The sequence below is a fragment of the Bombus pyrosoma genome, linkage group LG10 (genome assembly GCF_014825855.1).
Source record: "Bombus pyrosoma isolate SC7728 linkage group LG10, ASM1482585v1, whole genome shotgun sequence".
Classification (NCBI taxonomy): domain Eukaryota; kingdom Metazoa; phylum Arthropoda; class Insecta; order Hymenoptera; family Apidae; genus Bombus; species Bombus pyrosoma.
Window position 1 is genome coordinate 6,388,290 of NC_057779.1, and position 24,302 is coordinate 6,412,591.

At 35.0% G+C, this 24,302-nt stretch overlaps 1 protein-coding gene across 17 annotated transcripts in view; it reads left to right on the plus strand.

Moving 5' to 3' along the window:
* LOC122571651 (potassium voltage-gated channel protein Shab) overlaps window positions 1–24,302 on the plus strand; it is a 70,332-nt gene that overhangs the window by 37,006 nt on the left and 9,024 nt on the right. For 5 of the 17 annotated variants that reach the window (XM_043735686.1, XM_043735689.1, XM_043735693.1 and 2 more), the window contains 5 exons: window positions 6,479–6,562; window positions 13,601–13,873; window positions 15,303–15,338; window positions 16,110–16,337; window positions 24,085–24,292. In XM_043735686.1, coding sequence (XP_043591621.1) covers window positions 6,479–6,562; window positions 13,601–13,873; window positions 15,303–15,338; window positions 16,110–16,337; window positions 24,085–24,292 — 829 coding nt within the window. Of the gene's footprint in view, window positions 1–6,478; window positions 6,563–13,600; window positions 13,874–15,302; window positions 15,339–16,109; window positions 16,338–17,241; window positions 17,340–17,621; window positions 17,794–22,704; window positions 23,069–24,061; window positions 24,293–24,302 lie in introns of those variants that run through there. The other 12 variants (XM_043735690.1, XM_043735691.1, XR_006318134.1 and 9 more) reach the window with 11 other exon arrangements.

Genomic DNA, 24,302 nt, shown 5'->3' on the forward strand with positions numbered 1-24,302 from the left:
CCCAGTATTAATTTCTCACACTGGATTACGCAATCCCATTACGTTTTACGCAGTTGGCTGCAATAGTACGATCTATTTTCACTTTTCAAGCCGATTGCTCGCGAATATCTTTCGGAATGCAACTGTTGGTTGCACGATCAATGGCAACTATTTTTAAAAAACGAAAAAAAAAGGTTTACGAACGGTGGATAAACGATTCTCGAGGAAAAGCCCGATAAAGGTAAAAAGGAAATAATACAATTGGGAAATTGAGAAAGCACAGTGCCGGTCATGAGTATCAGGACCTTCCTACTCGTTGCAATTATCGAGAAACTGCAGCAAATGTTACTATTTTAAATTTTAATATTTCACGTTGTAAGGAACGTACGAATGAATCAACAGATTTATAATAAAATAATCAAAGAAACAAAAGCAGTGGAAAGTATCCGATTTAAGTTAACACGGGAGAACACGAAACGTCGAAATACTTATGGCCCACAGTGTGCGTAGGAAGAAAGATTATTGCAGGCAGCAGCGTGCCGCAATTCGTGAGCCAATGATGAGTTCAGATCCATTCTTTCACCATTGGCGGTAACTTTCTGACGGATTTCGTGTCGGTATGTTACAGGCAACGTCCGACAGCGCGCATTGAACCATCATCGTTGAACAAAGCCGCCGAAACTTTCGTCACACACACGAATTACCTGCTACTGTCGGACCTTGCCGAATCTCGTTCTCTTTCGCTGCATGTGCATTGTGTGTCGGTCGCTCAGTCGAAAAGAATCGAGCAAAATCCACGAAACTTTGAATCTTTGAATCGGGTTCGATCCTCTCAGAGAGAACTGTAAAAGCAACTAACGAATGAAAATAGTTACGGGGAAAAAAAAGAGCGAAAAGCAGAAAAAGAAAAAAGAAAACAAAAAGATAGAAAGAATTCGAAAGAGGTACACGGGAAACAATTTTACGCGTTCAAGAGAAATCTAAACGGTCTTTCCTGGCAACGTCCGACAAGATAGAAACTCTGCAAGTTTTCGTAGCAACTGGCAGCCACGAGAAAGGCAACGGCAGAATGAAAACGATGAAGTGCGAGAGACGAGAAAGAAAATGCGTGACGATGGACGATAATCCGGTGGTGTGAGGCCGCGGTACTTGGACGTCGGACCTTGCCGTGCTCGATCCGAGAAAAGCGCGGAACGCTTTTGTGATTGCACTTTTCAGAGATACGTTTTTACTGTTTTCTTTCTAACGCTCGATCGCCCCTCCGTTCTGTTTCTTCTATTTTTCATCGTGTCATGCCGCTTCATGCCCTGTTCTCCTACGCGCGTTTCTTCGTTGAAGGATTTTTGATTTTTCAGCATTTTGAATTATGCGGATACGCTATCGTCTATAAGCTCATTTGGACACTTTCGAATTTTCGCAAATATGTAAAACGTATTTCAAGAGAACGCGTTCGATCTAACTTTGACTTCTGATCTTATGTCAGGCAATCGTACAAAGTTAGTAGATGAAAATAATAGTTAATCGGTATAAATAAAAGAACAAGTATTCGTTGTCTTAGTTTTTAACTATCCTGATTCGATTTTTCCAAAGAACGTAATTAAAGAATGAAAGTGTGTCTTACTGGTGTAACGAGTACGAATTCATGATAATACGACGAAAATTCTACTTGGTAAACGAATATTCAGTTCTTCCAAGTCACACGTTGATATTAAGCTTCATGATCTTTGAATGTGAATGAATTTTTGTCCCGCGCAGACATCCGAGTTTAAGTGACTTTGACCGTGTCTGTTGAAAATATTGGGATCACAGAGCGAGTTAAACGTTTCTAATCGCACTCTTGAAGTTAAACATCTACCACGGACAAACGTGAAACTCTAGAACGATGCAGATATACTTTCTGTTTTAGTTTAAAAGCGGAATAAGAGCAGGTGACCCGAATACACAGGCTCGAGTATAAGTATGGGCTAGTTGAACTTTTAAGAATCAACATTTTTACTATTATTTCAATTATATAATCTGAATTACGTATTTATGTTATTAGTTATAAATTATGAATGAATTACGTCCGTTCAGTTTGTTTTAACTTCGTGTTACAAAGCAAACGTGTTTTATATATTACATCGAAGTGTCACCTCTTAAGAATCTTCAACAGATTTGCCAATAAGTCCTGAAATAAAAATGCCAGTCCATATTTAAACCACCTTCTATATAACCACTGTCAAATGACCCCAGTTAGGAGATCGGGTAAAGAACGAACTATTGAGAAACGTTCTTCGATCATATCTTCGAAAATATAACAAAATCTGTGAACAAAATCAAAAATATCTTTGAAAACATAACAATATCTGAACATTCGGATTGAATTGCACCAAATGTCCAAATACTTGTGAACGGTAGCGTATAACTAACTTGGCTCTCCCTTTCTTTTTTACTTCTCCTTCTCTTTCTCGTCCGTTTCAGTTGTTATCGGAAAGTTTATTGATTTTCTCTTGTTTCTTTTTTGGCAGTAGCGACTGTAATCATGCTGCAGATCAATGGTGCATTCGAGGTGTACGAGCTGTAACTAGAGTATATACCCTGATTAGACTGCTTCGTTGCTCGGTCGTGCTTGTTAACCACGTGTACGATTACTTTGTATGATTATAGACGTGTATTTTATTATTCGATTAGAAACACGATACACCTGGAAATTTAGTTAAATGCACGTTATATGCATACGTCCCCCATATGCGGCCATTCTGCTCAGCTCTATTATTACCATCTGTTGGGTGATACTAATTTCAATTTGTAACGCAATATACATTTAGCGAGACACGCCGAAGAGAAACGCGTGCTCTGGCTCGATCTTTTAAATAGCATCAATGTCGCATCACGCCTTTTAGCATCGATTAGTCTTCTGACACCCGTGTTCTCGTTTAGTTCCGATCGTCGAAAGTGGGCAATTATAATTCACTCGTTGATAAAGTTGCGTACGTCGATCGATTATGCAATGTGTATATTGGAACGCCGTTTCTCGAGGTTCTAAATATTCTTAAGCAGAACTATAACGCGTATTTATCGATCTTCGAAATTCATTAGGAAACGCTATTTCTTACGGAGACAACGTGTTTGTCCGTGATAAACTCTCCATACACTATATAACTAAATAGCGTGTATTTAATTACTATCGTTGACGAACAGCGCGCAGGAAAATTGTATCGACGCTCAATTTAACGTTCAACAAGTGATAGAGGAAATAGAAGAAAAAGAAAAAAGAAAAAAAAAAGAGGATTGATATTTATAATTCTTGGAAAAAATAGGTGAACATTAGAAACTCTCGTACGATAACGAATATATTAAAACATTTCGGTAGGTATGACATTACGATTCGATATTTGATGGAAATCGGTTCTTTGAAACACTGCCTGTACATATAATTAACAATAACATATACATTGATAATACTGGCTGTAAGAATGAAATAATCGAACGTAGCAGAATCGTTGAACTTATCGGGCAGTTGTAATTTCCATTGTCATATTCGAACTTTCAGCTCGTATTTCATTGTAATACGACACAATTCCACGTCCATTCTTATATCAAATAAAAAAATTTCTTGTAACTGAATAAAATTAACTTTAAATCTGATCTCAAAGGGTTATAATTCGATCGATTGTCTGGTTATCGAATGAAACCTCGAAGTTGGTCGGTGAACTATTTATTCGGATTAGAGAAGATCGGTGCAATACATTTTCGATTAACTTCGAGGAAATTGTAATTGAAAGAAAGACATATTTTTCTTTTTTTTTTTTTTTCATTGAAATAATATAAACTCGATTACAATTTTAAAAAGAATAAAATGTGGGAGACGTATTACATTGCTGTTCGAAAAAATTACCGCATTACGTCGACTTCGAGGTTTCGTGATATTCATTCTTTTTACATGTCAGTTTAATTTACCACGTATCGATAACGTTTTATCTTTATGTTATTCTAGATAACGAACAGAGTTTATTAATTTCATGTCAGCCCTTTCAGATCTGTATATTAACAATTAACAAGGCACACGATCGAACGAGTGAATCTGAAAGGGTTAAATGTCGCTCTTCTTTCCGTAAAGACATACAGGACAGCAGGTTCGAGGGACGGTTCGTTTTAAAAGTATAATTGCGATCAGTTGATCTCGCGTAAGTAACGAAAAGCAATTGTGACGTCCGTCCACACACGATGTTAATTTCTTTTCACTACGATGCGTTTCACTGTCACTCGGTATATACGTACCTCGATGAACACATCATCACACTTTATGTATCATTAAACAAGCCCACCAATTCATAAATTGTGGTATTGAAGATTATTCAAAATTGATTATCTCATTTTATTTTAACCCTCTAAAATGCTCTTCTATTTTCTTATGAGAAAACCAGATTAATCACAGTTGCATGTACTGTCATATGTAGGTAACATATGTAGGTATAATGTAAGGTAATAATTATCATAATTAGACCGTGGATATTTATTGAGATTCATATTTTTAGAAATGCAACTGAAGAGGTGAAACCTATGCAGAGATTTGTTTCACTCAGCCAAATGATTTTTTTTGATGTTGTGCGCATTCCTGCACCTTCAAATCTTCCCCAAGATGTATAAAGATCCTCAGACGAGCTTTTGTCTTTTTGTCTTTTTATTGCGAGATAATTAAAAAGGACGCAAGGTATGCGTCAATGTCAACTACGTAGCTTTCAGTGTGAAACGTGAAAGATAAGGATATTATGTAATCCGCTATCTATTTCAAGATAGAGAATATAATGTGAATTCAGATATGATTATTGACCTTTCACATTCCACAATTGTATTTATTTCAAGTAGTGTTGAACATTTTCCTACAATTTCACATTCAACCTTTGTATAGTATTTCCTTCTTATTTTAACTTGTAAATTATGCGCTAACAATTTATCGGTAGAAAACCGGAGACTTTCTGTATATTTATGTATGGATTCACTTTACACAAAGTAAGACCTATGAGTTGAAAGTTTAGTTCATTGCGTTTGAAAATGTTATTAATAGAACTAATACTTTTTTAATGTTACTGCAGTAAATATACACATGGAAATGAATATTTGCCGAAGTCTTGATAGTAGTGAAAATAAGCGACTAGATCAATATGTTCTTTAACGTACAATAGCTAATACATTTGCCGAACTTCAAACGCTACCATTCTATGAATGAAAGAATAAATATTATCTCTATGGAGGAGTGTTTAAAAACATCGTATTACTTTCTGTTTTCTGCTGCGGTCTCTCACAGAGTTAATAAGTAGAGATCATTCTCAAATTGTATATATGTATATACCTGTCTCAATTTCAAGCTTTATTTCATATTCTTTATTTCTCTTTTTCTTTTTTGGTTCTTACGTATTCTCATTAAACTAAAACTACTAGAAATAAACCTAATAAATAAAACTAATATCTTGTGACAATCGATGTTTCTATGATTCTATTCATATTTATTATTCTCATAATAATGTGCAAACATGCAAGAGAATGCTTTAGGCGCAAGGTCATGTAACTTACCCAAAGTTTAGAATTATTATATCTTCTATTTAAAAAAAAGTCATACTGTCATTTTCATTGAAGAGAAACCAAAAAGAAAAAAAATGTCGTATATACCACGATCTATGAATTGATTTCACGCATTACAAAACATCCTTTCTTTAACAGATTGATACAATCGTGATACATTTTCCTTTTCACCCTCGGCTACGAAAAATTTCTCTCTCTGGCTCCACGTGATCATACGTTGCCTCGTTTCCTGTTCTCGTTTAAGCCTTTGAAGCACCGTTGTCGAAGGGTGCTCCATAAGAAAGAAAAAGGAAAGAAAAGAATCGAAGGACCTCTTTGTTTATAACGAGCAACAGATGTTACCAGCGCGGTGGCTGTATTCAATGATCGGACACTTTTTGCGAAAACTTTTATTCGTGATACAGTTGTTCGCTTAGAAACAAGGTAACTAATATCACACAGAAGTTTTTTTTCTTGAATGCGTGCTTCAAAGGATTAATTACATGTTCGCTCGTTCGAGATGCGCTTGAATTATTTCGTATCAAAACGTCTTTTAACAAAAAAGAAAGAATGAAACAGATATTAATTAAGATAAATGTTATGAAAGACTATTTTAAGACTTTTTCGATAAATTTTAATAATTTCAAACATTAAAATATTCAGAATTACGAGAACGTTACAAATTCAGATGAAATGTCTGGTTAGTTAAAAGTTTTCTAATCCCATTTTCCACTCTAAAATTTCTAGTTCCACGTTGTTTAAAAGAATATGCTTCTAGATGAAGGATATCGAACCGGTAGAACGACGTTACTTCACCGACATAATATTCGCCGTAAATGGAATTTTCTTGTCCGTGGACAAGGCGAAGCAAGAGCGAAATGATTCGATCGCGTCCGAGCGGGGCGAGCCTCGTGTGTTACGGAAAGTAAAATAGGAAATTGTGTGTGTGACATTGTAGGATGAAGAGAAAAAAGACAGCAGAAAATTCGAGAAAAATGATGAAATACCTAGCGAATTCGAGTGTTGCTTTTGTACTACGAAGGTATTTACGATCACTAACGTTCTTCCTTAGGCGGCACTACATACACCAATGGGCTGTCGAGAGAATTGGGACCAAGGGGACTAACATTCTTTCTTTCACTCTTCATATCTTTTTTTTCTTTTTTTTTTTCTTTTCTTTCTCTCGTCTCGTCTTGAAATTTGTATTATGTTACGATCTCTCTTTGCTGCTTTGTGCCTTCGCCAGCGATGTCTGATCGATAGAGAACACATACTATCGCGCGTGGTGGTAGTATACGTTTGTCCCCTGGCTTCTTATTTATCTGTCCGCTACTACTGTACGTTCTACTACAGCCGATGCACGGTTTTGTACGTATGTATAGTCCACTGGGTGTATGCACTGCCTCCCCCCTTTCACCTTCAACAGAGCACAACTTTTCCATTGACACGATACCAGTTCATTCAAAAGCTTTAGACGCAACCGTAGCTCCTGCACTAATTTGACTTGCGTGTGAACTCGCAATTTTGTAGGTCAAGGCACGGGCATCGTCATCGTGCTTCACGTCGGGAGCGAAATCACGCCACTGAACGAAACACGATGTCTTTGGCTCTGGCCGTACACCAACTCCTTTCACCTGATCCTAAATAGAAAATATTATAATCTGCCCGACGAACAAGTTTATCCAGCGAGCAACAGCTTGCTTAGCGATGCTAGGCGATCGCTTCGAGTCGAAGAGCTTAAGCGATATAAAATTAAAGGGATAGAAAATTTACATGATTTCAGAAAATCCTATCTCGAAGAACGTTTCATAAAAATGATTTCTATTATAGAAATTATTTTTCAACAGTTCTAAATGAAATTTACGTGGCTCTTAAGATCGTACATGTATGTTAAATAATTAATTTTAAAATTACTTTTAGTTTACCAGAGGAAATGTCAAATGCAGATATACTTTCTAAGTGTAGATAGCTTCCTAAGCTCGATTCAACGAATATTCATCTCTGTGTAATCTTATACATATCACGAGTCTTTACTATAAATGGGAACGATAAATATATTTAAAATTACAAATAAATAAAACACAAAGGGTTAAAAGTAAATATTTGAAATTTGTCTTTGATTTGATTCATACACAAACTCATTTTAAGATACATGTACGACACATACATACTTTTGCCCGTGAAACTGGCTACACTAATCGTTGGGCATATTATAAGTACTAGGTATCTGCGAATTAAAGTCTCTTTTTGTATTATCCTTATGAAGTAATTAATATTTCTCTGTTTCAAAAAGAACAAACTTAAAGAGAAACATTATAAAAAAGTACAAATATTATTTTCCTCCAACAATTTAACAGTTCTTTGATTATTCTCTAACAAAGCTTGGAATTATTATTGCAATAACTTGCTAACAAGCCTTTTATGTAAATTTTAATTAATTTCTAATGTACATGTCCTACTAAGATTACCAATGCTGAGATTTTTATACAAAATCATAGCATTTCTTTTTTTCTTTCATTTTATTTCTTCTTCGATGATATGCTCTATCCAATTAACACCGCAACGAATTCTCTTCATCTTTTCGTAACGTATCGTGAATTTTACTTTCTTGTTAGAATTTGAATAATTGCAAAACATTTCAAATTGCATCCTCGAATTATTCGCACATGCCTACTATATAGTATTTACTTAAACCGATCTATATTTTCTCTTTCTTTCTCTCCGATGGATAATTTCCTGCTTTCAAGTTTCAAACGAACATAAAGTTTGCACGCTAGTGTCGTGCATGAATCACGCTGGCAATCGTACGAGTAGGCTAGAACGAAAGAGAATTTACTCGTGTTCAAGCAATTTGCTTGCAGGTTGTTAACGATTCGGACAAATGTCTTGACACGAAACGCCGTGCTCCGACTGGAACACATTTCACTTCGAGTGCTTCCGTAACGAATATTCGCTACGACGTACCAACTTTACACGATACATTATTTCGTACTATTCACGATTTTCCGGTGATTTCGCAACGAGAACAATAACGCGGTATGCAGCGTGTATACCAATTATTTCCACGTTGCTGTATCTGCGTTCAACACTCACGTTCTCGTTATTTTAAAGAAGGATCCTCGCGTAACAAAAATAAAAGCATGCAATTTTTTGTGAATTTGTCTCAAGCTAATTACTAATCACATGAGACTAGACATTCGTTTCTCAGATGGACAACTAGTCTTGAGGTATAAACGTAATTTTCTCTATTTCAATTCATTCTTGTCGTTTACTAGCTTTTCAAACTGCCGACTGTTTAATAACTTTTTGAATTGGCGTGCGCGATAACTGAGAAAACAATTGATCGATCAATTTTAGACGAAAATCATTCGCTTTGTTGTAGATTTCGCCTGGGGTGGAATCTCAAATTTTTATTCCATTATTTACTCGTAATATTTTTTTTAAACTACATAAATTCAACTTGTCTGATGTCCTTACTTCTAAACAGAAGTGTGTATCGATCAACTGAACGAGTCTTCTATTTCGTTTCTACACTCTCGTTCGAAATTCCAACTAACTTCCTTGGAAATGTTCACCTCCTGGAAGCAGGATATTATTTCCTCAATGACGTTTATCTCACACGACGACTGGATGTCTTAAGCGAACGACATTGATTGACTTACCGATCCCTTTCATTAGCTCATTGGCTGCAGATAGCAACAGACACGCATACAATAGACTTTCATTCACCTCATCCTCGTGCCGTGGCATGATCAACTAAAATGGTATATACAACCTGATTAATTAGCGAACGTCACGTAGGATCGTGTTTGTCGACGAGTTGCACTTTCATTTAGCAAATTATTAGTCACGATATCTTGCAAAAGATCGCACGATGTTACTTACAATCTGTTGCTTTTCTTTTTTTATTTACAACGCGACATAGTGACAATGAAGTGAGATACAATCGCTGAATACATTGTATTCCTATACGTACGGTGTACGTGGTTGATTGATTGTACAGATATGTATTTTTCGATATATGTTTAAATCGTTGAACGATTACAGATCGTTGAATATAATTTGCAAGAGATTGATGTCTATCGACCAACAATCGATCGAATAAAGAAAATTAATTTACGCGGAGCGTGTAGAATGAGGCATGAAATTATTTAGAACGCATACTGCAGAACATTTTTATAAATATTTTATAAATATTCAATATAAACATATAAAACTTCTTGAAGCTTTAAAAGTACCGTAATGAGATAAGGCTATGTTTATATATCGAAAATTGGAGAATATATTTATATAAAATCGAAGAATTGAGAATATATAGAAGTTATAAAATATTTGCTGTTCATTCGTTAAACATACACCTCACAGAGATCGCAAGATTATTTGAACAGAAAATTTTCTGTATAATTAATAAATGGACCACGGATTTTTATGCGAATTTATATTTTTATAGGCACAATTAAAGAAATAGAAGTTAAGTAGAGATTCGTTTTACTTGTTAAAAATTATAACAAGTATTCTATTATATTTTTGTACACATATTATATGCTTTCTGTACATTTCTACGTATTCAAATGTTGCACAAATGCATAGAAATCAGCAGTCCATTAGATAAGCTTCGATATCCAATGGAACCATGTTTAGCACCAATTAGAATATTAAAACAACTGTTCATACCGTATACTAATTTTTTATCGGCTAAGTTTTATTAAATATACATATATTTATATTTCAATTTGTTGTAACTTTCCTACACGTTTCCAGATTGATTTCAAGTATTAAAGAAATTGCGACGTAATAATTACGACGGTCTTGTCTCATTATAGAAATTTCAAGATATTTCACGCAACACACGCGACATACTCATAAAATTTGTCCACAGTAAGCGTTCAAATATTTTCGCGAGTAAGTACGTACTCGCTATAGTTAGAAAGAATCTCCATAAACGTCCGAATGCTTTCGCCAGCTACTGCAAATCGCTCAACGACGTTACAATCAAGCAACAATCGGGAAACGCTGTTTCAAACGATTGCATCCCATTCTCTGTGTCATTTAACGAAAAATAGGATTCGAAATTACACGAATAAAGAAAGTAATCTCATGTGAAACAAATGCGACAGCTGTGACAGCGACGAATGCGATTCCGCAGCTGCTACACTTGGTCACGTAATGCTATTAAAATCTCGGCGACCAAGTTTTATTTGAACAAGCGAAGTTCACGCGACAGAAAATCGCGTATGAATTTCCGCAATAGCTTCGATTTAATTAACGATGGTCTGATTCTGACATTGCTTTAATTTCAAACGAGATCATTGTTGCGCGAGCTGGTGGCCAAATAAAAGGCAATGCTCGAATTTCGTCAATAAATGATACTGTTACACGTATACAATCGTCACTTTCCAATTTCCAGAGCGTACAGTTTCCACTTCAAATTGACCACGTTTTTCCATCTTTCTCTTTCTCTCTCTCTCTCTTTTTCTCTAGTTGATCATTTTTCCAGTTTTCAATCTTTTCGCGGTAAACCCGGGTGAATCATTTCCAAACAGAAAATTTGAACCATGGAATGTACGCTTTCTACGAACAACGATCTGTATATGGATCGTTCGAACCTGCTACACGATCTCAGTCAAAAAAATACAGAAAGAGAAACCGAGGCGAAAGAAAAACAGAAACAAAACATCGAAGATACACAGAGTACTTCGTATAAGACGAAAGCTTAAGGATATCGTGTTACGGGTTCGGCAATACACGCTTGTTTCACTTTTCATCTTTTCAGCATGCTGTTGTTTTTCTCTTTTTTTTTTCTTCCTTTCTTTTTTTAGAAACAGAACTACTCAGACTAACAAAGCACGATAACAGCATATACAGATTTTGCAATGATTCTCCGAATGTACTATACTATTACGACTTGTTGCATCCATTAGGACAGTTGTGGCAAGCTTTGGGAATACGACTAACTAAATTGCAAACGTTGTTTTTCTTAAGTTACGCACCTTATTACAGGCCCACATGTATATGTACTTGTATATGTACCGTCTTCCTCTAATCTACTTAATGATCGTGCAAATGCGAAAATTCTGGACCGCATCAGGCGAGTATATAATACGGAAAGTAGAAAGGTCACGTTATACGTATAGATAGCGATTATTTTAGCCAGCACACGATACCAGTTTTCTTCCTTTTTCTCCATTAACTTTTAATACATGTATATACATACAGCACACGAAGAGACTACTTTTTCAATTAAACGAGCGCGGCTGTCGTCGTTAAACGGAGCCCGGAGCAATTCGTTTCACTCGTTCTTAGACTCTGATCAATTTAAACTAGTTTTTTAGCCGGTAGAGCGATAGATTGATGGAGCCGGAGAGAAACGGTGCAAAGGGCTGTTCAAGCTACTTTCAAACGTTATTACGAAGACCTGCGAAAGAAAGACCTTTTCGTCGACTACGTTGTCGATTTAACGCTGCTGTAGTCCTTTAGATCTTTGCAGCTAGATTTCGCTCCTCTGTTTCAATAACGAGAGCAGCTTTTAATGCCCCGGAAAGAATTTTTACATAAAAGCGAAACGAGAAATTGTGCTATTCGATGGAACGTTTCTGTCGTATTTTCCTCTCACACTTAGCGGATACCGCAGCGAGTCAAGATTTCTGGCGAGATTAACACGGAACATGTTCCAAAAAGAAAGTCGACCGATATCAAACGAAGAATTTATTGGTATAAAAAGATTCGAAAGTGTTATATTTATTTATAAAAATTATATTTATATCGTTATATTGCGGTTTACTTCCTGTTACTTTTGGTTTTGCATATGTTAAATAGCACATGTTTTTTAGGTATACGGAAAGACGAATATGTTTTCCTTTTTGTATGTAGATTTTAACGACGACACGGAGATACGATGCTACGATAATTTAATAATAATTTAATCTATCCCTGAATTACCATTTGCGAATTCCATCTTAATGTTGATACATAATATTGACGTTCTCAACAAACGAACATGTTCATATCGATCACATGTGTCACATCGGTGTAATCAGGTCGGTTGTTGATTCCGTTGATTAGAAATAAATTAATATATTATTGTGGTATCGGATAATTATACTGACAATGTTATCATATCGTTGAATTCATCCTTTTTCTCGAGTTTAAGGATATGGTAAAGAAAGTACCATTTAAAAGACTATAAAGTGACTCCAGTTTTTGTTAAAAAAGAATAACGCTTGAAATTTTTTATATCGATAGATTCTTCATTGATTACCAATTTTGTTCGCAACATTTCGTACTGTTGTCAAAATTAGCTCTTTTTTCGTGGATCATTCTCTGTATATTTGATTGTTCTGACATTGTGCCAGATGTGCGAGAACGTTGGTTCGTCAGAAAACGCATCCACTCTAACTCTTTGTCTTAATTGCTTATTTTCATTGAAACAAAGTTCTCTGAAGTAAAGTACTCACTCTCGCATTTGAATAATAAAAAATCATTTTCTGTTTAATGGGAAATGATCGAAAGAACACAACGACCATGCAAAGAAACATTTTACCGTTGTATATTTTTGTAATTATTTATCGACTAGCGTAATAAATAATTTCGATATCATAATTAGCTGCATCGCGAATAATTATAATATTAACTCATTCTCGCATTTTGACGATAGGAAAACATTTTTTTTTTTTATGAAAAACTATGCAAAGAACGCAGCAGAGTTAAATCAACAATTATACAAAGAGGCGTACCACCATTGTATATTCGCCTTATCGATCGTCTATTGACTAACATAACGATGTTAATACCATAATTAGCTGCTTCGCGAATACTTATAATGTCAACTCGCACTTTAATAATGAAAGAACAACATTTTTTTTTTATCGAAAATATAGGACGATCCAAAGGACGCAACAACGTTAAATCAACGATCGCACGAAGTTCCAAGTCTATTCACGTTACAACCATTTATCGACGAGTGACGCGCCGTTTAATGTTAAATTTTTAGGATCACAACGATGTTGAAGGCGACGACGCTTGGCTATGCGGCGGTTCGTCTTCGACAAACCGAGACTTTTCACCTTGGTCGTGTTTCTAGGAATACAAAGAGTTCAGAGACGCGGAAGATATAATGCCACTGGCGACCAGCGACTTTCGTAATCCCATCTGCCAAGAGATGAAGTCGATGCGATCCGGAGGAATCATGTCGATGGAGCCGGTCGCGCATCAGCAGATCTTCGCCGTGGAAATGAAACCATCCCCGGCACAACCGGTGGATGTCCCCAGCTTTGGCAGAACGTACAACGAGCAAGGAAGCGTAGACAGCTCTGATACGTATGCCAGCTGTCAAACGCATCCGTCTCATTCGCAGGTATAGTATGGAATCGATTGGCCGCGACAATCTGGCCAATTGAATTCGTGAATTCAATTCACTGAAATACAGTCGCTCGTACTAATAATATTCAGACACGTTACTGTCTCCGTATTTGTTGGTTCGTTAATAATAGAGAGGATGATTCAAACAGCGTAGCTCGTTCTACGAGAATATCAACAATTTATCGTGGCTTGAAATCACGTAAACAGTTTCGTCCTAACGATAACGTTTAATTAGATCTTCAACAAACAATTTTAACAGAACACCCTGGTTCTTGTCACGCTAATAGTCGGACCACTTATGCGTGTTCCGTGCTCTGACGATTCTTACAAACAGATTTATTTTGCCTAATTGTCTTGTATAATCAACGTCGAGTGAAATTAACGCGGATGTTTTTATAATACACCAAGAAATTTAACGTGTCGCGTAAAGAAAAGAATACTTTTTTCATGAAGGACAACTCTGTTAATAACGTTTCCTGCTGTTATAGTATTCTCGTTTCTTATTGTATTTTATCGTAATTCATCGGAGGGAAAGGAATGACAGTTATCGAGAAATTGTACGGTTACTTTTCTTTTCTATTCAATGATAATGTTTCCCTTCTCGTCGTCTACATAACTTCGATTAACGTAAATAATATAAAACACTAAATAAGAAGAAAGTGACTGTTCTCTTAAGGTAGCGTAAATCTTTCTATATTCTCTGAATTCACGTAAACTTCCGTGACTTCTGCTTTTCTCCTCGCTTTATTCGTTTCTTTTTCCCTTCCCTCTTCTTCCTCATTTCATTTTATTCTTCCGCTATATAAACTGCTTCTTCCGTTATATTTATCACTTTAGAAAATCTATATTCTTTACATCCCTTTCATATGGTATATTGAACCGCGATTGAATTGCTCAATTATATTAGCATCGATTGTAACAGATATCGTTGGGAAATATAAAGAGCGTTGTCGTTAGGAAGAAAATGTTTGCGTATTTTCAAGCTACGATAAATGATTTATATTTTCGCTAAATAAGCAACGCGATATATAAATCCGCTTTTATTAACGAACCATCAAATACAGAAATACTGCTGTGTCAGAATATTAAATACGAGTAACTGTACGTATCCGCGATGTGTCACGTTATTTCTACCTTTTTTTTTTTATTTATTCTTCGTTTATTTTCTCGTATGTAATAAGATGTTGATTAATGCTTGCACTTTTTCCGACTTTTTTTTTCTTTTTTTCCTGCTGCTTTTTTTTATACTTTTCTTGTTACACGATTCTGCTTGAATTTCTAACTGTAATTAACATATAACGTTGCTCTCCTTTTCGACTCCGTATATTATCGTACAGTACGCGCAAAGTTATTGTAACATCTTGCGCATATTGTTGCCTTACTGACTGTGTTTCATCGGTGAGAACGAATACTAATTACCATAGGTTTCTTCTGCTGGTCATTCGGCGGATAACAATAAGGTACAACGCTAACTATCACTTAACTCGAGAAATTGCCGAACGAGCTAGTTCTTATCGTAGTGCGGACAATGCTGAAACCTTCGATTTAGAATACTTTTCTTTTTTTTACCTTACGGTAGACGTTTTAACACTTTTGAATAAAATTGTAAATAATTTATTTAGACGTAGCTTGAAAGATAGAATTAAAAATTTGCTTCGAATGAAGGCAAGAGTAGTTTAGAATTTCCCTGAACCTAAAATGCCTACAATCTAGAGAAGAATTTGACTAGTTTTAGAGAAATATATGAGTGAGCTTTTGAAAATGGAATGGCGACACAAATTTGCAATAAAATTCAGTTGAAGAAAATTGTTCTACGAATGTATTTTATTGTTTAAGAAGATGTAAGAAACAACATTCCGAATTATTATGTCATTGGTTTCGTTATTTTATTATTAATTTCTTTAGTAAATATATATTTATTGGCATGTTTATATATTTGCCGGTACTCTTTGCGAGCATTCTATTACGCTTTCTATATTTGATACGCATCCTTTGGACGTACGTTAAATCGATAATAATATTCCTATAAATAAAACACGCAAAAAGATTAAAAAACAATTGGATAAACTTTAAACCTATTGCACAATAAACTTGTTTATTTTGAAATACATTTTTAATAAATTAACGAATATTTTAAAATACCAATTTTAAATGCCTGACACTGTCAATGAGACAGAATATCTTACAGAAATCTATAGAGAAAATCTTATGCTAACTGTGCTGTTTCACAGGGCGATTTGACCGAAGAAGCAGACAGTAATCTGTACGTGAATCCACTGGAAGCTGCGGAGAAGTGTGAAAATAGAGTGAAAAAGTCCGCTTCCGGTGAAGTCGGACGTAACGTCAGCGACGCGTCAGCGAGTGTTGAATCGTTAAAGGACGTTCGTCCCTTTAACGAGGGTAGCAGGGTTACGTTAAACGACACAGTGCCCAAGCATAGAAAAATTCGCATTCAGCAGGTATGCTCGTTATTTGCTTTTTCATCGATCCCTTTCCAATTATCCATCTTTGCACCTGTATCTATGGAACATCCGTTAAACGCTGTTTATCCACTGAAAAGTGTGAAACCGCTTTAACTGTAAGGAATTTTGAGAAAAATTCTTAACACTTTCGCGTACGAGCTGTAATTATCCTAATTATACGATGCTGAGTGAATAATTATCAAAAATATGAAGTTTATTGGAACGTTAATACAGATAGAGTGCGGTTTATTTAAAGTAATAAAAATTTAATTATTTTTCTAATTTATTTAAATCGATAGACTATGGATTTTAGTAAGTTTTCTACTAAAAGTTTCTTATCGTTTTGGCAATTCCGATCTATTCTATGATTTATATTATAATTTATTCATTGCCCTCATGGAATATAAATCCATTTTGTAAAATTATATTATCTTCATAGGTACAAGATTGTTTTATTTGTTGAATATTACAACGAGTACTATGTTTTGGGTTTATTTACATATTTTTGCCTGTTACGTGCGTTCTGTGTATTTTTGTGCCGTCAAATTTCCCATAAATCCACAGTCTGGTTGTACTATAAACGCGAAACAAAAACAAATTCGCTTTCCGTTCGATATACTGGTTGAACAAGGATAAAATTCTGATTTATTCGATCTGATTTATTGTAGATGGACTAATGATATATCGGCTCGAAAAATCAGCAAACATAGGGCAAGCAGATACTAACAGAAATTTGATCCAATGTAATTTAAAATACAACATAGAAGAATGTAACTATTGCGGATAATTATTCACTCATCCTCGTAATTATTTATATATAATCGCACGTATTCGACGTCGTTCCTTCGTAACCATCGTTGTGTCTTCTTCACTCAATCTCGTTATTTTCATCTCCTTATAGCTTCTTTCTCCTATGTACCAAAATTTAGAAAGTCTCTGGATTTTGGTAAAACTGCAGAACCAAAAGTGGATGTGTTAGCAGCTAACAAGTTTAGAAAGGTATTCTAGTCCGAATAACTAGTTTTTCACTCGATCTTTAATGATATAATTATTAATAACGTAGTTATCAAGGATGTGATTATTAACGTTGAAATTGTCATTAAGAACGTACTAATATTAAAATATAATAGTTATAAGTACAATTATTAAAATATTATTATTAAACTGACAATGAAATGAAAGCTTCTTTCTTTTTTGTTTATTTCGATCATTTAACGTCGCATAAATCACCTGTATGGATTATTGGCGACACAAGGGCAACATTTACCATTTATTGTACAGTTTGGTATGTTTTAGGCAGCGTAGTAGGTTTTCAGTCGATCCATTGTCCTTTAAATTGTCTCTCAAGACGGCTCTTATGACGAATTGTTATCTATTTATGACGTGCCTTCTGCGATGAATGACGATGTACTCCTCTTCACAGATTAAAGGGTCTTTGTTTGAGAAGATATTGGTGAGTTTCGTGCAAGCTATTATCATTCTGGAGATTACGACATAGTCGTGTGTCTTGATAGATTACGAACAATGGTCGAATTCAATTCTCGTACACGCTAATGTTATCTATCTAAATTTTGGAACTTGGAAAGCATTTTCCATTTGATACTACATTGCACAAATAGTCGTGTCACATGTTCTGATAATAATCGTTCGTTCGAAAGGCGAAGCACAAACAAATGAACGTTATATCGGATTTCTAAATCCAATCTTTTTCAAGATTCTTTTGTCCTCAGTAGCGATGAAACAATTGCAAATGTTCATACGAATTTATTTTTCTATGGTCGTAGAGGAGATTGTAAGGTCATAAAGAAATTAAAACTAGACAGAAGGTTTCCCCTACGTATAAATTTAAGATATCTAACTAAAATTTGTCTAAAATCTAGCTAAACCTGAAGGAGATTTAAGTGTGTTGTAAAAGTTTGAGACAGTTAATTAAAATTTTATTTTGTACGACTGTATAAATTCGTAATGGCTAATTAAAATTTTATGTGCGAAGCTGTGAGGAGAACGAGCGATCCATAAAATCTTTAATGGCTAATTAACGTTTCATACTTAAACCTGCGAGAGAAACAAGTGATTCGTGTAAGAGGTCTTTATACCTAAACAGAGTTTCTTCGCGTTTTAGCTATTCAGTTATGAATAAATCATCCGGTGGTTATATTCGAACGACAGTATCTATAAATTGAGATACTCTTTATAGGTGGTTATGCAAATGAAGCGATTGAATCGAAGAGTTGAGAGTTCATCGAGAGTGTTGTGGCTATCGCCCGAACTAGAATCAATTGTCTTTATCCTGAAATATCCATAAGCCTGAAAATTCTATCAATTTCTTCTCATACTCCTAAGAATACGTTCCAACTAAAACGAGGAGCTAAAAGATTTGGATCTTTGTAACTTCCAGGGTAGAATACCTTTTTAACTTGTGCGAAGACTTGTGCGTTACGTGGCTATTTGTTGAAAGTGTTGAGAAGAGCTCGTAAGAAAAATTATTGAAAAAAAAAATATCTTTAAACATAAAGATTCGTACGAAGGAAAGTTTTTAAGAAAATTTCTTAAGAGCAATTATTCTCACGAATTACTGAAGTGAAACGATCGCGTGTACCTAAGTCTGTATTGTACGTTCGGCAAAATTTCTAAGCGTAATTTAATTAACCATTGACTAATCGTGCATGATAAATATTGCGTTTAATGTTTACTTTCTCTGTCACTGTGTGCGTCATCAAATTCTATTTTCCACCAATGAGACGAGTGTAAGGTTTTCGGTACGGTATTAATAATAATCAAACGATTTTCGATACGAACACTTACAGCCATCGATTGTGAAACAGCATGATTTCCATTATATTATAGTTTCAATGGTAGTTTCCTTTAGAGATATTCGTTTTGTTATTTTTATATGATTTCGAGTCACGAAATATTCTGATTTTATTATTTTCCTATAGCTTTTTCTTATTTTATTTCCTTTTTATGATTCTTTTACTAACTAACGACGTTTATAGAATAGAAAATTTCTCGATACGTAAACATACGTATACACACACTTAGTTTTTCACTTTAGTTTTGCTACCGCTATATCCATTCTGGTATCGTAGTTTAGTCAGTTCAGTGTAGCGAATATGTAGTTTCTCTTTGTAGCTTTAGCTTGCTTCGATCTAAACATATTTATACGTATAATTATATAAATACTATATATATATATATGTATGATGTATTTATATAATTTATATACCGTATATTAGTTAATTTATTTATATATTAGATATTTATAGCCATCATTATATAATAAAATGACGGTCAAAGATATAAAATTATACACGTGATAAACTTTTATGAGACTATCGTACAGAAATAGAGATGAAATAACGCTTTAAAATTTGTCAAATTTTTCCTTGCTATTTGAAAATATGAATATGTATCCTACTCTTTTTCTAAGTATTTTACATATACAAAAAAGTATATTACATTGTTATAAGCAATATCATTCGTGCGTCATTTAGCCCTTTAATTATGAATTGCTACAGAAAAATCATTTGCCTATAAAATCTTGAAATCGCATAGCTAAATTTGTATACGCTACAGATAATCTATATAATTTCGACTGCTGTAGGTTTTACATTTCTCTCTTTTTAATTTGCATTATTTTCAACATTTTCCTCGTTTACCTGCACGGCTGCGCGTTTGGTTACTCTGGCAAAATCGATGTGTTTAATTATTTCCTGGTCTTTGAATTTCATATTAGAACTTAATTATCAGGAGATTTCCATGCCTGCTAACCGTGTCATTAATCAGTTGTGATAACTGTGCAAATATATTCAAAGTTAATGTAAAGCATAATGACTTAGCAAAAACTTGACATCTTCTATAAAAGTTTCATTCAAACTCTTCAAGATATAATTTTCTTCTTAGCAAGCTGTTACACACCAATATACTAAACTTACCTAGACTTGTCTAAAATTCACTGAACTTGTGCAGATCTTCGTTCGTCATAAAATTAAAATGATAAGTGAAAATAAACAATATACAGTGGGATATATTAAAACGAAGTAATTGTTTCTAAACGTCTCCTCGTTGTAGCATCAGTTGGTTTTAACATAAATTGAAATACATGTGTATACACATATATTTATCTCGTATATGTAGATGGGAAAATTTTAATGTAAAATGAAAGGTACTATATAATATAAACATAATGTACAAACGTAATGTATAAGATTAATTTTCATACATTGTATTCATAGCAATATTATTTAGTTTTCTCACCATGGCTAATATTAGTTGTAAATAATCAAACGAAATATTTTTGCTGTTATGTAGAAACAATTAATAGTCAAGTAATTGAACTCAACCAATAATTAATTTTACAAGCAATAATGAAAATGTTGATGAACAATCCAATACTTCTCGTCACAAGTAGAAGCCTCTTACGTTGCTCAATGCTCTTAAAAAAGATTAACAGATTCATCGTCAATGTTTGATCTTTACCATGACAACAAAGGTGGAGCAAGTAATTGATAGTATCGCAAGGCAATCGATAATATTTTTCCGCGTTCGTTATAGCATTTTGATTTTATTCATCCGAGCCATGTTACCTTATTATACACCACTGTACCATTAATAATATTTTTACGTTAAAATACCATTATCAAAATACACATAGTTACGTATCGTTAGCATTTCCATCTTACTTAAAAAAAAAAAAAAAAGAAAATGAAAAACTTGATTATTCTTGAAGGAAATAATTAAACCCTCAAAGCTTCGTATTATCAGATATCGATAGAATCTTCCTCTTTATCAATTTTTGACTCGCCTCTCAAAAGCTTATCGTTATTAGTGATGAGCTCAAGTATGTACGTAGACTAATGTACACATGTCGCAAGTAGGCTCGAACCAAATAGATTCGAACTCTCTATAATTCTATTTCGACAATACTATCAAATATTTCGAACCTAAACGCGACAGATTCGAACGCTCTATAAAAAAAGTGCCTCGAGAAATGAAAAAAAAAAAATACTCGCAAGTAGAATGGAACATTGGTCGAACAATGGAACATTGGAAACTTTACAAGCACTTTGCCGGAGATTCTCTCTTAAAATCGTGTTTCTCAAAATTCATAAGAAAGTCTTCAACTTTATAAATCTACTTCAACATTTAATTCGAAAGATAATAAAAATAATAATTCGATCTCGCGATTCGATCGCTACTTGTAAGAGGGTTCGATTCGTTTAAATATCAAAGCTACAAGTAGATTTTCGAAACTTACGAGTACTTGTTCCGACGTTCGAGACCAACTTGAGAAGATCGAATGCACTTAGCAAGTACACCTTACGAGTAGATTGCGGACTTTTATGCAAATTCGTATTCTTTTCGAATATAATTTAACGTCACAGTAGAATCTCGATAAGAAATTGATTTATATTGATTTATATTTTTTTTATATTTGTTCGTGTAACCGTGCATCTGGTGCAATTTTGCGCTTTCAAATTTTCTACGAAAGTGTAAAAATCTGCATTCTATTTATGAGTAGTATTCCAATCCTATAAAGCGATTACTGGATTTCATTCGGATTATAAATATGTATGTACACTACCATGCATATCTATTTAGCTATCTGACGCGGTAATATTTACTTCCATCGCCCATCCACTTATTTTTATCTCCGACTGTGTTTACGCTACTGTTTACGCATAAGTATCTGGACACTTGATGCAATCCAATGAGAACGTTAATATTTTAAGTATATTCTGAATATTATTATAGAAGAACGTTTCTCTATTATTGATGACTGCGATCAAATGTTCAGCTAAATTGAAACTGAAACGAGGAATACGCCCGCGTCAATCAAAAGTTTCATATTCATCTGAGATAAATAGCTGATACTTTATGGAATCTATACAAACAATTTTGAAACGTGACTGGAAGCGCGTATTCCAATCATTCTAACATCTCAATGTCGAACAGATACGCTCAAAGTCACTTAACTTAGGTGTTCTCCTAGAAACTTTTTTATTTATACTAATTAATATCGACTATTGTTTCTATCGATATCCACTAACTGTACACTGTTACCTGAGATAAGATCACAAACGAGGATTCGACTAAGCTGGAACTTTTTTCAAACTATATGTTACATGTTTGCAGTAACTTGGAAGCTACGAGGCCAGATACTCATGCACAGTACTGTATGTACGTGTTAGACTTGGTCCCATCGTTGATCGTTACGTCTCTTCCCATTTATCGTTAGTCGAAACCGTAAAAGTCCACCGCCACATTTCGAAACGATCCTCGCCCCTGCACTAACCGCGATAATTAAAAGGCTGCGATTATTATTGCACGAGCTCTGACAGCGTATCATCACTGCTTTTTTCAGTTTCACGAACCGTCAAGATCGCAAACGGAGCACAGTTGAACGACTAGCCGAGGGCGATCGTACATTACCGAATGTGCCCTGGTGCTTGTCTGAGAAGGGTCTGCACAAATACACACGATACTGCACGAAATTGCCGTGCCGAAAGAAAAGACAGACGACACAGAGAAAGAAAGAAAGAAAGAAAGAAAGAAAGAGAGAGAGAGAGAAAGGGAGGGAGAGAGAGAGAGAGAAAGAGAGTGAGAAAAAGAGAGATTATTGTTTGGCCTGGCAGATTACCCAGAGGCGTGATTTATCTCGATTACAAAAGGCCACAGTTGCAGCGTAACCGACTTGCCGTACACTTTCAGTCGAGGAAACATTCCCGGTATTATTTTGTCACACGAATCGCTAAAAACCCCCTTCATCCGACAATTAACCTGCTTGCGTTCTCACCCTGCCTCGATTAACTGCATTCATTAACGCACCCCTTGCACTCGAGTCTATTAACGATTTGTTACACGTGTCGTTCTTATTAAGCGTGTACCATGCATAGAACAATTACAAGTAACTGTCACGAATAACCATTCGAAATATCGAAATGGTATCTATCGGAGTTGCCTGTAAGGAGTAGACGAACGCTCATTAAAAACGAAAAACGACTCGTGTTCGCAGTTTTCAGTACATTGAAGCTCAAGGGTATAACGTACGACTTAACGACTAACGCGTCGTTGACTTTTGTAATTTGCAGTTAAGTAATCTTGCACATAGCGTACGTACTATATATCGGTCTTTTACCTCGCTATAATTTGGGATGAGTCGTCTAAAGCGATAAAGAGACGATGACGAGCGTGGAATAGAAAGAAAGAAAAAAGAAAAGAAAAGACAAAAAGAAAAAGAACGTGCGAAGGGGAAAAGGATTTTTACTTTGTGATACCGTTAGCAATATTATGATTCCAATGGATATAATTGGAATAATTAATGGATATACTTCCAATGGACTGAAAACGTTAAACCGTAACGTTTGTAACATCGAAGTTTTTCTTTAACCGTGTGATGTTTCTGATTATATATTGACTCCCTAAATCATCAAGTTTCCACATACAAGAATGGAAATTTGTCACCGTCCAGGTTTCGCCCAGTCGCTTCTCGATTCCTCGATTCAATGTCGAGGAACAACTTACGTACAATTACTTTTCACATAGGTGCACGTTTCTTCTTTTTTTTTTTCTTTTTTTTTAATCATCGTAGAATTTCATTGGTTGTTCATCGTTGATAATCTTCAACGAATAGTTGACTGATGGAAAGATCGAGATTTGTGTATTATATGTGTGTGTGTTACTAACGAAGAAGTTAGTTGCTTAGTAATGTCGCATATTAGTTACCCGGCGCGGCTGATTGCAGAGCGTAAGACCACGCGCGCAATTTATCAGCGACCAGGAAAGCATTGTGGCTCGTAGCATGACGAAAGAGGAAACCATGGAGAACAATTACTACGGAGGACTACGAGGAGGCAAGCCATTTACCACGACCAACAGCAGCCTGGTCTCGGCTACGAGAATTATACATCATCATTTGTTCGGCTCTGGCATTGGACCCAGGCATTACACAGGTAAGTGGTA